We start from the raw sequence: 13,835 nt of genomic DNA on the forward strand, positions 1-13,835 counted from the left end.
TCCCGTTGGGCAGCTGAGAGGACTTCCTTCAAATAGCTGTCAGAAAAGGACGGGATCCAATTTCTGTGCATGGTTTGTTGTCACGAGGGGTCAGCAGCTGTACATCTCCTGGTTGTTTGGCAAGCATAGTTTGTTATTTATTCTTTTTATGTAACTGTTTCTGCCAAATATAACACTTAATTAAAATAACAATGGGAATAAAAATGAAAATATTAGAAAAAATCCGGCTAGATGGTTACACATTTTTATTTGAAAACCTTTTGTTTGCCTTTTGTTCACTGTTAGCCGTCAGAGTGACAACAGACACTGACACAGTTAGGTGGTCTAAAACGGTCCTTGTAGAAAATCTTGTTTAAGCCCCCATGTTGTCTGGAGCCGGTCCTGTGTGAATTTTAAACCCAACATATTCACCACAGGACACCCCACTCCCCGTCCTCTATGATAATTAGGGAATGTAATTGCGTCTCCGCCTCGGTAGGTGGCAGCAGGCCGGTGGATGCACTCACACGGACGGCAGTGAGGAAGAGAAGTGGGCGAGGCTTTGCCAGCACAACAGCGCCACTTTTGAGCGGTTGTTATCGTCGCCAACAGAAACGTACTACAGGAGTTGATAAACAGTGGTCAAGAAAAACCGAGAGAACAGTGCCACGACGATATAGCCTTCAGTTATATGTGGGAGGTATATGAAGTTGTTTTATGTTTATACAGTTAATTAATAATGCACGAAAGTACAGCTAAAACGAGGCTGTTGACGGCTTGTCAGCAGCACCAGAGCGTCACATTCTCATTCACTACCGCCGGTTGCTAGGAGCTTAGCTTGCTAACGCCGCTGGCTGAACTAAAGTTACCACCGACGACACCGATGTAGCATAGAACATGGCTTAAATGGTTCACTTTCAGTTTAGCTAGTTTCTAATCATGCTCGCTAGCCATGCTGTCTTATAGCTTTTCAGTTACTGTAAGGTTCGACTTCGACGTTCAGGTGTTACACCGAAATCTGTGCCCCGTTATGGTTAAACGGCAAGTCAGCTAACTTTCGGAGGAAAGGCTGATTGGTTGACAGGTGATGTGTTTGCTCTACAGACAGAACTATTCAGTACTGACCACCTGTTTCTGATATCAGATGTATATATCAAAATGTATAATCAGAGAAACCTTTGGAAATGGCAGTATACTAGTAACTTTTCACAGTCTGACATGTCACAAGTTGCTGAAAGTTGCCTAAGAAGTATTGTTACCCAAGACCAAATGAATTGTAATCTTAAATTACAACTGTTACAAAGTTTTTGCGCACTATAAAGAATAAATACAGATGTGTTGGATCAAAGCTTACTGTGAAGGACCCAAAAAAAATGCTGCACGGAGGATCGCTTGTAATGAACTCTGCAATAAATTAATGCTGTATGTAATCTATTCAAAAGACACTGATTAATATGCAAATACATTTTTAAAATAGCTGAAATCAAAAATTTGATTGAGGCAGCCATTTAATATATGAAAACAAAATGACTGAGATATACATTTGGTCTTGTTTTGTCCCTAGGTCAAAGATGGTTCAAGACAGTGCTCACATTCGGCAGCGCGGTGCCCAGGACTTTATGGCATACTATGACTTTGCCTGTGCCAGACAGGAATCAGTCCCTGTCCCTGCTGTTAAGATGAACCTTGACAAAGGGATGCTGGACTTTAATGGAGACAGGGTCAAACTCACAGACTGGCCACCCATTCTCAACTCTATCTGCATCAACAAACACCTGCACCACATTGCAATAAGTAGCACATACCAAGCTAGTCGGGTATCTGGAGATGCAGGTAAGGCAGAAAATATACAGTAAGATATAATATAAAGTAAGAGTGGAAAGAAACAGTTCATATGCCCTGTTAATTGTGTTATGTATATACAGTGTGTGAGTTAAATAAAACTTTAATGACTTTATGCACATTAATCATATCACAACCAATTTCAGATAGAAGGTACTATAAGTCTAGCTTCAGGAAGAAGATCCCAGCCATTCGCTCTAAGGACATGACATTTAAGTTGTGCAAGGCCCTCAGAGAGTGTCTGACTGTCTCTCCTAACCTCAAGACTCTGCAGCTTAATGGACTTCCACTGAGAGAGAGGGACCTCATCACCTTGACAAAGGTAGAAACAAACCCAGGATACAAGTGACATTTTAGCTATTATTGTCTTTCTTTTATCAAGTTATTCAGAGAGACTGGTACAGAATCAGAGGCTCATTTGTATTTACTCCCTACTTTTCACTCCCTGTTGCTGGAATCAATTTCTGAGCCGTGAGTGTTGAGAAATAGGCTTCTTTACTGTAAACTACGGTGAATACTTGGAAGAGTAAACATAACTTTTGGAACTGTGATGGGTGAATGCTGGGTGAATATTGATTCAAAGAGCTGTTCTGTTTAAGGGTGAAACTTGATAATGAAAGATAATAATAATTTTCCATTGCAGGGTTTGGCAAAAAGTGTTTCCTTGGAGAACCTATCTCTGGCTAACTGTCCAATCACTGATGAGGGCTTAGAAGGTATGCATATTCACAGTATTATTTCCTGTTATTATTCAGAAAACCTTCACAAGATTTTAGTGTGTGAGCATGCTGTCTTCATTACTGCATTTTCATATGTTTCAGTCATTTGCCAAAGTGTTAAGTATTCTACAAGCATCAGGACGGTAGATTTTACAGGCTGCAATCTGACCTGGAGAGGGGCAGAGCATATGGCCAACATCATCAAGGTGTGAAATGTTACTTTTAAGACTTTGTGTCATGGAATCTATCGACTGTAGTAGTAAAAGAACACATTTTCTCTCAGCATCAGGGAATGCAGAGGCACGGTACCGCATGGGCAGAGTCTCTGAGGTATCGACAGCCACAGTTTGAGGGAATGGAAGGTCTCCGCCGTGTCACCCTGAACTGCAACACTTTGATTGGGGACCGAGGTGCTGCTGCTCTGGCACACGAACTGGCAGAGGACCTCTGGGTTAAAGGTTAGTCTGTGTGTGGGTTTGAGAGACATACGATGAGAAAAGAGAAGAGTTTGTTTTTTGTTGCTGTTTTCCTTTTTTGCTCAGATTTTCTGTTTCTGTTTTGTGACTTGTTGAGCAGCTGTGGACCTACAGCGGTGTGGTTTGTCCAGTGAAGGAGCTCGTCGTTTGCTGGAGGCCTTGAAGACTAATTCTACTCTTTGTGTACTGGATATTCGTAGTAACCCTTTAGTTGGTAAGAAGCTACCTCAACCAAAGTCATAACATAAATTATTGGTGAGGATGGGTAGTACTTTTTATGGGAATAGTTGGACGTTTACAGGTCTTTTTACAGATTTTCAGGTCTCGACCCATCACTGATAATTGGTATTTGTTAGCATACTAATTCTAATCTAGTTTCCAATTTGTAGCGTTTTTGTACTGTCTCCAGAAAAAACATTTTTCCTTGCTCACTATATTTTTATTACCTTTACAGACAAGCTCCTAATTAAAACTATAATAGAGAAAGTGTTGATGAATGCTGATGGAAAGTCACCAGAGGTGAGTGGGGCTAAGGTGATCATTCAAGGACTGAGAAAAAAAAAATCTGATTCTAATTGAATGAGTGGTGGTGTATTTGCATGCATGCTTCATACAAATGTGTGCGTGTGGCTTTTACCTTTATGTTGCACTGCAGTACTGCTGGATCAAGCCTGCAGCCACAGAGCCTCAAAGAGCATCTGGTCCAATGAGGCGAACTCTGCCCAGTGCAGTCAGAGGAAAAGCTACATTCAGGATAGGTATGTGTATACATTTTGTCCTGTTAAACACAGCTACAAGCTACATTAAACATGAGCACCTGTTTGTGATTCCAAACAGTTAACCTCATTGTATCCCTTGTCAGATAAATATCTGTGGTGGTGACCACACAGTCAGCCCATAAAGAAAATACATTTGATCTTTTTTCCTTTTATTAATACTGGCAAAGGCTTTGTCTCAGCCGTTATTGGGCTCATAAAATGATCATCTATTGTGGTAGTAAGTGACCAAAAAGGTTAATTTTCCTAACACCTAAACCAGATTTTCAGGCTCTCAAACTTCAACATTCAGTGTTGGATCTCTTTGAATCTGTTCGAGACCTATTACCTCTTACTGATATGTTGTCTCTTTCTGATTTCTTACCTTGTGGCTTTAAAGTCATCTCGAGAACTGGTAAGGACTGAAGTCATTTTCATCCTGTTCTCCCTTTGCTGCTCCAGACAGCTCTGCTGAACAGTGCAAAAAGAAACGTGAACATGGTCTTTAAGTACTTAATACAGTTTAGATGTCTTTAGTAGAATGTTAAAAATGATTTACCAAGTCTACCCTTCATTTATATGAAAGAATTTTATAAATCCGCACCAAAGTCAGCACTTTTGAATACTTGTGGTTTGGACTGTGCTAAATACCAGAGGCAAAAGATGAAGAGTGCCATGCTGTCTCATAACTGGTACAGTAGCTAAAATTATCTTCAGCTGGGCTTGACAACCTTTATTCTCTTCTGTTTGTGATGTTTAAATTTTGCTTTTTTAAACTGTAAAGCACCTCATGGATCCCCACAGTATATCACTCCCTTAATACCAGAGGCCCCTTGCATTCTTGCCCAGTTGCCAATGCTCCCAGAAAAACTCCTTGGGACTTCAGCCTCTCTGTTTGTGAATTCCCAGTTCTTAACATTGCTCTCTTTCTGGTGCAGCCCCTCGTAAAGGATCATCTCCTGGAGCGCGAAGTTCAACCGTTGCTCACACACAGAAGCCCTATTCCTGCTCCTGTAATGTGCCTTGGCGTGCAGCAGCACGAGCTGGACGCCAGAGGTGAGGAGTTGTTGGCAAACCAATATACTTTTATTTAAAAAAAGAAAAGAGAAAAAAAAGATGCTGTATTCCATTGATAAATTTAACACATCCCGTTTATTATTCTAAAACATTGATAGAACAAAATGATCAGATTAGATTGTGTTTTTTGGGTTTAATCTGAATTGAAATTTTGGTGTTCAGTTTTTGGCTACATTTATAAAATGTCTTCTCAACCAACCACAATAGAATAGAATTTATTTAAAATGCTTGTACAGTTACTTACATTTACAGACCACTCATCAGGTATCACTCTGATGGTGCTACAGTGAATCACAGACTAATATTATGTTGGATGCCTTTGTTTCAGAGGTATGCCTCCTGGAGTCAGTGTGATGGATCAAAGCTTTCAGGTGAGTTTTCTTTTGTTTATGTAAAGTGCATCACTGCAGCACTGCCTCAGCCAATGTGGGTTAATTTCAAATCATTTGTGTATTTGCTAGAGACTTTCTGGGGTCAAAAATGGTTCAGAACCCTGTCAAGGATGCTCTCATTGTGCAAGAAACATCATCTGTTGAATTACATGGTTCTCATTAGGGTGCAGCTACTGTGAAGGTTAGTGTGGAGTCAGATTCAGAGGGAGAGGAGGGTGAGGAAGAGGAAGAAGTGGTGGTGGAGGTGGAGCAGAGACCATCTTCTCTTCATCTCCAGGACAGGATCACTGGACGGCAGTTTGAACATCTGCAGGTTAGTCACATCAGGCTAGATTCAAAGCTTTGAAAGTTTTTCAGAGAAGACAAAGGTGATGTTTTTGCACTGTGTCGGTTTACTTTGAAGCGCCCTGAGCCTGCTGTGTGTATGCATGTGTGTGTTCTCCTCTCGTGCCCTGCAGATGGAGCTAAGAGAGTGTCGTCTGAGGCTGGCGGAGGAACGCAGGGCCAGACTGAAAGCTGAGTCAAGGCTCATGGAGGTGACATCTCAAAAAAACTTGTTTGTTGTTTTTTCCGTTTTTCTCTGCTGAAACTTTTCTGTGCAGCAATTACCAGCTGGAACAAGCTGAGAGATACACCCTGGAACGTGAAGTTTGTGGACACTGTAATAGCCTTCATTTCAGAGATCTTGCCAGTGACCAGACTTTATGTCATGACACAGCAGGAGCTGTAGTCCACACTAACATTATATAGTTGGAGGATCAGTTAGCCACACTGAAGTTGGATAATTACAGTGGCTATAACTCCAAATGAAGTGTTCATTATTCAGTCTGAAACTGTGAGAAAGCTCCTTTGAAGAAAGTTAAATCATGCAATGTCTCAAAACCAGCAGTCAGTAATAGATGCTTTTCAAACACCTGGATGTAAATGAACAAACTGGCTTCAAGATGCCCCTTTATTGATTCTTTTTCTTATTTCTATTCAGTATGAGTTGGAGAATGCCCGTCTTCGGAACACCAACCTCTCCCTGTCAGAGGCACTTGCAGCCACTGGCTCTGCATCAGCACCACCTGCTATCAGTGCCCTTGAAGATGAGGCAGTGCTCGAGAGTATTGAGAGCTCATTTAGCAAGTTCCATGCTTTTCTGGATCTCCTCAAGGATGCTGGGTGGGTATTCTTAAAACTGGCCAGTACAGCGTCTCTCTTTTGACTTGGACTGTGCCGGGTGGCTCTGGGTCTGTGTGCCTTAAACAAAGTCTTAATTTGACAAAGGAGCTTTCAGTTTCATTATGTGGCTCTGGTCACTCTGTTCTTTCCATCGTTGTCTGAGGTACACTGTCTTTGCGCCACCTTGGAATGAGTTCCACACCCTGGATCATCATAGAGTTTCATTCTGACAGAATCTCCACAGGAAGTTGTTTTCATTTACGTAACTCTTAATGTGTCCCCTTGTCATATGTTCTCAAAACGAAACCTTAATGTTGTATATCAAGTCAATTTTATATACAGCTCACTGTCACAAATTAGCCTCAAAGAGCTTTCATTTGCAAATGAACTGTGTTTACTGACAACAGTTTCACAAAGTGTTCCGGAGCCCATGTATTAATCTCCTTTATACAATCACATGTTTACAAAGTGGTGAACCTCGCTCCATCCTTGCTTGTGAGTTTTTCCAGGATGCCCCTTTCGTCCCCAATCTTGATACTATCACCTGTTACCAATCAACCTGTTTACCTGTGGAATGATCCAAACAAGTGTTTCTGGAGCATTGCACAACTTTCTTTAGTTGCTCCTGTCCCAACTTGTTTGAAATGTGATGCTGCATCAAATTCAGAATAATCATATATTCACAAAAATCCCATTAAATCTATTGTCTTTGTACTGTTATCTATTCAGCGTATGTCAGAAAGGATTAGCAAATTATAACATTCTGTTTTATTGATGGTTTACACAATGTCACAACTTTTTTGGAATCAGGCTTGTATAGAAGCTCAGACAAGCCAAGTATGTGCTATCAAGGCTTTGTTTCTGTGTGTTTGTTTTGGAGTCTATCGTCTCTTTTGTGGACAAGCATAGCTGCATGCATCTTTAACACTGGCTGATCAACTACTTGATTAATCAATTTTCTCCTGTTATCAATGCATCATGAAATTTGTTTAGGTGTGGAAAAGTACATCAAGTTGTGTAATTGATGTGCAAATATACTGTCATGTGACTTAAGCTAAGGTGGCTTTGTGGCTTCCTGTAAGATGGCATTTTACAGTAAGTGCCATGTGAGATTTCTTTTTCAGTCTGAGAAACTCTTCAATGAGAAGTCAGTTTGTTCCGGTGTTTGGAAACCTGAGGTGGTGCCCTGCTCAAAAGACTTTCAGTATGAGACGATTCCTTTCAATATGAAAGAACCACCAATTTATTTGAACCTTTTATATCTGTCATAAATCTTCTTTTGCTTTGAAGTTATTTCTTTGCCTGTCTGACTTGAGTCATATTCAAGACCAGTTAAAGGATGCTGAGTTGTTATGAAACCAGGTCCATAAAGTGTAGCCGGTCATAGGTGGGGACCAAAAGCCACCCAGTGTTGTTCTTCAACATGGATTAGATCTGACTTGCTGCCATCATTGTTCCCTGCATTTACTTTGCATCAGCAGTCGATAGCTCTATTTATGGATTATCTTCATTAACATAACCACCCTACAGTCAGCTCTTTGGGGGTGCTTTTTCTTTTTTTTCTCCAATCCAACTACTCTGAGTCACTCATTCCTCATGGTTACTCTTTTATCCTTGTGTCCAGTGGAAAGAATCAAACTAGGGTCCGTGCTGTCTGTAGCACACCTCTCATCCTGGCTACTTTTTGAAAGCATGTTAAAGGAGGAAGTCCACAGAATAAAAAATCTTTGTAAAGTAGTGGATGCCAGAAGTCATTCATCTAAATGGATGTAGCAGATTATTTACATTTGCTGTGGAAAAAAGACAATGTATATCTAAGGTAGAATTTGTTAACACTTAGCATTTCACTATCTTACATTGTTTTGGCTTATGCGTCATGAATGGAATGCATGTGCCAACTCTCATTTTAATGGATTTCATCTCTTTTTTTGTTGTAGCCTTGGTCAGCTAGCTTCAGTGGCTGGAATTGACAAGTCAGATTTCCAGCCTCTGGGAACGCCTCAGCTATCGTCTACAATGGGGCCGCTGATGGGTGGTGCAGCATTACTGACAAGAGGGGAGTCTCGGGATATTCAGGCGAAGACGGATGCGTTGTCGATGGCAAGGGTAATAAAAGAATATTTGGTAATTGTTTGTGCTGATGGCCAATGCAATGTGATTGTACCTGCTTGTTTCATGTTTGCATGTAGTTCGTAGCATGCATTTAAACAGAGGCGCAGTGAGTCTACTTGACCTTATGATGCCACATATGCACATGTTGCATGCTGCTGTAATGCTGCTGAACTGCATCAAGTGGGAATTAGGACTAACTTGACCTTGTGTATGTCAAATTTGGGAATTTATATTTTGATGCCACTAAGTTCTCTCCTCCAAGTTCTTGTTCATTTAATGATTTGTCTGCTACTCTGATATTTTTCTCATCAAAGCCTTCAATTTGTGTTCTTAGGTAGGCAGCGTCCTGTCTGCTCCCCCTGGTAGACGGCCTGACATCTCCACTCCCAGATCTCTGTCCTCTGTTAGTAGGTCCTTGCATGAAGGCAGGCTGTTAGATGTGACCTTCAGTCAGGCCTCTGGACTTGCAGTAGACCATGATGCAGGTGGAGAAAGGGAATCAGAACGGTATTCAAAGCTTGTTAGCCGGCACGACTCAGGTTCTGAACACAGTTTCCATAGCCAGAAATCCCTTGATAAGGTTTACTTTGGTGAAACTTTTCAGACTCAACCAAGCCACCCCAAGAGCAACAGTAACTCTCACAGAAGCAACGGGTCCCACAGTGGATTGTCTGGAAGATCAAGCGTTAGTGACATTTTAAGTGACAAGGCAGAGTCTGTTGGATCAGAAGAGTCAAGGAACAAGGGAAAGGGAACCCGAGTGACAGCAGGTCAGTCAGAGTCAGACGGGTCAGACTATCCCGGGACGGAGCGGATCAGGTCTGTGGGCAGTCTGGGAGGGCAGTCAGATAATGAATCCATTTGACCAGCTGACCAGAGAAATATGACAGCCTGTCTCTTTGTGTGTGTTCACAGTGCCAAGAGCTTTTTGTTGCTTCTTAAGATTGTTCACTTTAGCAACGTCTTTAATGTAGATTTTCTACATTCTTCGATCTCATTTGTTTCATTTTAGGGAGAGAATGACGAGTCAATTTACCTTTTTTTTATTGAAGTCAAAGCAGAGGTAGAGCTGAAGTTCCTATGAAATGAAATCTGATTGAGACAAATGAGTAAAAAAATGCTGTGCGATGTATATTTTTGTATTTACATTTTACTTTTTTTCTGTAAAGCATCTGTTTGTTTTTTTGTTTTTTTTTTGAAAACCCATGTTGTGCTTGGGCTCATGTACAGTTAAACTGTGTCATTCAGTAAAGTGTGGCAGATGTTTGCATTTTCAAGCTAACCCCACCTCAATCAAGTCTAAATTTACATCCACAGATTAAGTTCCTCCTGCAGTGATCATGTTTCATGTGAGAATGCATCAAACCTCAGTCTTTTATGATGTTGAATTCTGTGTTGTTGATATTTGGCACTGTCCTAAAACATATTGTTGTTGTTGTTTTTTTTTTAAAATAAACATGTTAGTAGTTTCAGGTTGTATTTCTGAGCTCCAAAGGCTTCAAAAAGCTGTTGACCGCCAATCCAAAGTGCACCATCACAGTGGATTATGAACTGTGGCATTGCCCCAATTTAGCTCTGAACTTAAGATCTTGAATTTTCAGTAAGCTTTAATATGCCCTGTTTGTGCCGTGAACACGTGCAGGACTGAGAACTAATACTAAAGTTAATATTGACCAATAAGATCAATGTGCTGTGACACAAACCCTGTTTTCATGTTTGTCCTCAGTGCTGCTTGTGTTGCCCTACACTCTGTCTGCTAGGTTCCTACATGCGGACACTGGAAACTTTTTCTGGAGCATGTAAGCTTCCTAAATTGGATCAAAACTGTTTACAGTCTCTCTTGGTCCTGTGCACTGAGAGACAAAGAAGTGGGACCAAAGTGTGATTTTTGTGGGCTGGAGTAGGACAGAGTGTTCTTTTGCTGTATGAATGTTTTCCATTACACATCAGCACCAAACAGCACTGAAAGCCAAAAGTACAGCTCTGTGCCAGTTTGACATGCAGTGCATGAAGCGTTTCATTTGAAATGTCTTCTCAGTGCAGCCTAATCTTTTCTTCTTCTGGTTGTCTTGTAGTAGCATTTCTTCAGATATCTGTTTTGCAGATAATGTTACTGATGCAGAGAATACCCCTCCAGCTGTGGAAGGCTGAGTGTGGATGAAATGGGAAAGAACAAGAGTGACTTTAGAACAGTTTCTTAGCTGTTGTTCTGTATTTGCATGTTGAGTGTTCGTCAGCCGGGGTTGAAATCTGTTGTCCTGGGACAGTGTGTGACAGCTGTCCGTGATGTTTGAGAGCATCATATAAATCAATTTCACAGTTTATGTACGGTTGCTGGGTCACCTTTGCTCTGGGTGGAAGTTTTCCTTTAGTGGAATCAAGTAAAACTATGCGTCACATTTATTCAAGGCACGTCCCACCGCAGCATCCCAGTCATTCAGTCTTTTTTTTTAATATATATATATATATACATTCACTAAATTTAAAGCACAAGCATTTAACTCTTTGAAAGAAAAATCACATTTTTTACAGTTGAAATGAAATTAACTGAACTGCACAATTCACTTTTCAGTTTTTCCAATTTTTTTCCCCATTTTTTTTCTACAGCCTCACTTCGTCTGGCATGACTGCTAGCTTAAAATAGCTAATGTTAGCAACCCTCAGATAGATATTGCTGTATAATGTACATTGCTATTTGAGCTTTTGTTTGTTTTGCTGACTCTTCTATGGTGGCCAGTAAGGGCAAACGTGCTGCAAAAGCCCAAAACATTTCCAGTAGGAGAAACATGCTGCAGAGCCAGAAATGATGCCAACTGGAAAACACGTACGGAAGTCCATAACAAATACAACAACAGAAATGTGCTACAGAAAGCCAAAGCAAATACATTAAAAGCAACCATGCTGCAAATACAGAAACAATGCAAAGTCTAAAACACACACACACACAAATGCAAGAGGAAAACTGCATTTCCAGACAACACAACGGAAGCGCTCCAGTTCTGTCTTTGATGGGGGAAGAAAAGTGGAGTAAAGAGGTGACAAGACATGAAAAGGTATGACCTCTTTTTCACATTTGGCCTTAGTCTTTTACAATTTTAGAACAAATCAACACTTGTCGTTCTGCATCAAAAACAAATGCTCTTTCATCTGATCTGTCCCGCATCACAAATCAAGCTGTTCCTCTTCACGCTGCCCCTACAGGCCTGGAGTGCTCCTGTTGTGTTGTCTGGAAATGCAGCGTGTTTCTCTCGCATTTGTTTTCAGAACTTGTGTGTTTTAAACTTTGCATCATTTCTGTATTTATAGCTCGGTTGCTTTTAATATATTTAAATATATTTGTTGTGGCTTTTTGCAGCACATTCTTTGTTGAAATATTTTGGGCTTTTGCAGCACATTTGCCCTTGTTGCCCACCGTACTTCTCTATTTTTGTTACTGTTACACAATGTTTCATCATTTACTGGTAACAATGCGAGTGAAAGTGAAGCTAACGTTGTCAAATGTCAAAACAGAACTTACAGGTTGGGGTTAAGGGCTTGTCTATGTAAACACTGAGGAAGTGACATCGTCATTTAATGGTTTGCACACATGGTAGTTGTGATCTTAATGTTTTCCTGCAATTTTAAAGAACAGGACATTTAGCAATGTCCTGTTTCTTTTTCCATGTCTTGACCTCTGTATGAGGGATGAATGACTCTGATGCTTGTGGAGGTCAGTGTGGAAATGTTCAGCTTTGGTTTGTGTTTTGAGTGACCTTACCTTTTAATCTTAAATATTTGAAAAATCTATATAATTTAATATAATGTAATTTGAGCTAATAATATGATTTGAAAAGCCATAAAAGGCCCTAAAGGTGCAGAGCAAGGGCTTTGTGACTCATATGTAATAGAACAATTGGCTGTCAAGCCTCCCAATGTTGACACTACAGCATAATCTATGCTATTCGCTGTATTAATGAGTGTTTCACTATCAATGGACTGAAAATGCTTTGACAAGTAAATTATCAAAGCTCTTCCGCTTCTTTCGGTGTCATAGAAGATTCTACAAGACTGGCGTATTGTTATCATCACAGGACACATTCCCAGACTCTACTTTGTACTTTCAGTCTCAGCACTGCCAGGACAAAAGTAAAGGGTTGAGGTAACTGTGTGAGAATTGCTGTCACATTTTATGATCTCTGTCATAACTACAGCTGCTCCACAGACATGGAGACAACAGTTTGTTAGTGGTGAGAATAAGGCAATGAAGTGAAACAGCTCCAAGGGGAGACAAAAGAAACATCATGAGAAAACTGACACACTTTCACCATTTCTCAATGGAATCTGTGGATCCAATGAATGATCAGTGGATCACTGCTGCTGCATGCCAAACCTGGGACCACAAGATATCACCCAAGATCAACATCAACACAAAAAAATGTCATTCTTTCAAAAATGACAGTCAGTGCATTCAAACAATAAATACAAGTCAAATGAAGAAAAGCAAAGGAACCACCAAATGGAAAATAGCCCAAAATACAATTTGTAATGTCACATAAATGGGTGAATTATGTTATCAGTGTGTGCGTATTTAAAAGAGGTCTGACTGCATCTGTTCACTGCCTGAGTTCCAGTGGCACCAAATCCTCCATGCATTGAAACAGCAACTAACTGAAAGGAATAGGCTGCACATGAACATTTCATTTGCTCATGACAGTCACTGAAAAAACAGATCAACTAAAAAATAGTCAAGTGCAGTAATTGTGATATTTTCAATGAAGTGCAAGCCAGTGCTTTGAAGCTCACCCTGGTCCCACCCAGTCGAGGAACAATGAATGTCTTTTTTACAATTGCACCAGCTGGCAACCGCAAATAAATAATTAAATGCAGCAAAACACAAGGGTAGCAATTTTAAAGCATCAACCACAATCATCATCACCAAAACATGTATTACATATTTCTGAAAGCAGTCAGCAGCCTCTGAAAACTGTGTGCACTGTTAAGACCTGAAGCCAGAAGCTTACAAATTTCACTGTGAAATATATAAACACACACATATATATACTGATACTGATAAAGAGTACAGTGACATGGCTCATAAGAGTCCCCTGTTACAATCATAAGTAAAGCGACTGCGGTGGTCGATCCATGCATACAGATGAAATCACTCCGGGACCTAATCTATAGTCTGCATCTGCAGAGGAAGCTCAACATCCTGTCAATGAATCAACACCCATCAACCCTCTGGCTCTGCTTCTTCTTGTTTTAGTGAAGGAATAATCACTCATAGGCTGTCCCATGATGGCTCAATTGATGAATCAAATATCGCTATCTGTCATCAGA

General features: G+C 40.5%; 1 protein-coding gene across 4 annotated transcripts; it reads left to right on the plus strand.

Moving 5' to 3' along the window:
- Window positions 1–560: 560 nt before the first annotated feature.
- cep78 (centrosomal protein 78) lies at window positions 561–9,989 on the plus strand. Of its 4 annotated transcripts, none has more exons than XM_076731963.1 (17): window positions 561–679; window positions 1,544–1,812; window positions 2,087–2,143; window positions 2,465–2,537; window positions 2,643–2,746; window positions 2,824–2,998; window positions 3,117–3,230; window positions 3,471–3,535; window positions 3,672–3,774; window positions 4,172–4,186; window positions 4,710–4,827; window positions 5,177–5,219; window positions 5,404–5,553; window positions 5,699–5,776; window positions 6,223–6,404; window positions 8,342–8,510; window positions 8,851–9,985. In XM_076731963.1, exons 2-17 carry the CDS (start codon window positions 1,807–1,809, stop codon window positions 9,379–9,381), a joined length of 1,983 nt encoding a protein of 660 aa, XP_076588078.1. In that variant the 5' UTR covers window positions 561–679; window positions 1,544–1,806; the 3' UTR covers window positions 9,382–9,985. The 4 variants fall into 4 exon arrangements, with proteins under 4 accessions (XP_076588078.1, XP_076588079.1, XP_076588076.1 ...); XM_076731961.1 differs by having other exon boundaries at window positions 584–679; window positions 1,968–2,143; XM_076731964.1 differs by lacking the exon at window positions 4,172–4,186 and having other exon boundaries at window positions 3,672–3,780; window positions 8,851–9,989.
- The last annotated feature ends 3,846 nt before the right edge of the window (window positions 9,990–13,835 follow it).

This window comes from Chaetodon auriga, chromosome 5 (assembly GCF_051107435.1).
Source record: "Chaetodon auriga isolate fChaAug3 chromosome 5, fChaAug3.hap1, whole genome shotgun sequence".
Lineage (NCBI taxonomy): Eukaryota > Metazoa > Chordata > Actinopteri > Chaetodontiformes > Chaetodontidae > Chaetodon > Chaetodon auriga.

Coding starts and splice junctions, on each gene's coding strand:
- cep78 (XM_076731961.1), top strand. CDS start 1,551: ATGGTTCAAGACAGTGCTCACATTCGGCAGCGCGGTGCCCAGGACTTT. Junction 2,999..3,116: donor AGAGGACCTCTGGGTTAAAG/GTTAGTCTGTGT, acceptor CTTGTTGAGCAG/CTGTGGACCTACAGCGGTGT. Junction 3,536..3,671: donor CTGATGGAAAGTCACCAGAG/GTGAGTGGGGCT, acceptor GTTGCACTGCAG/TACTGCTGGATCAAGCCTGC.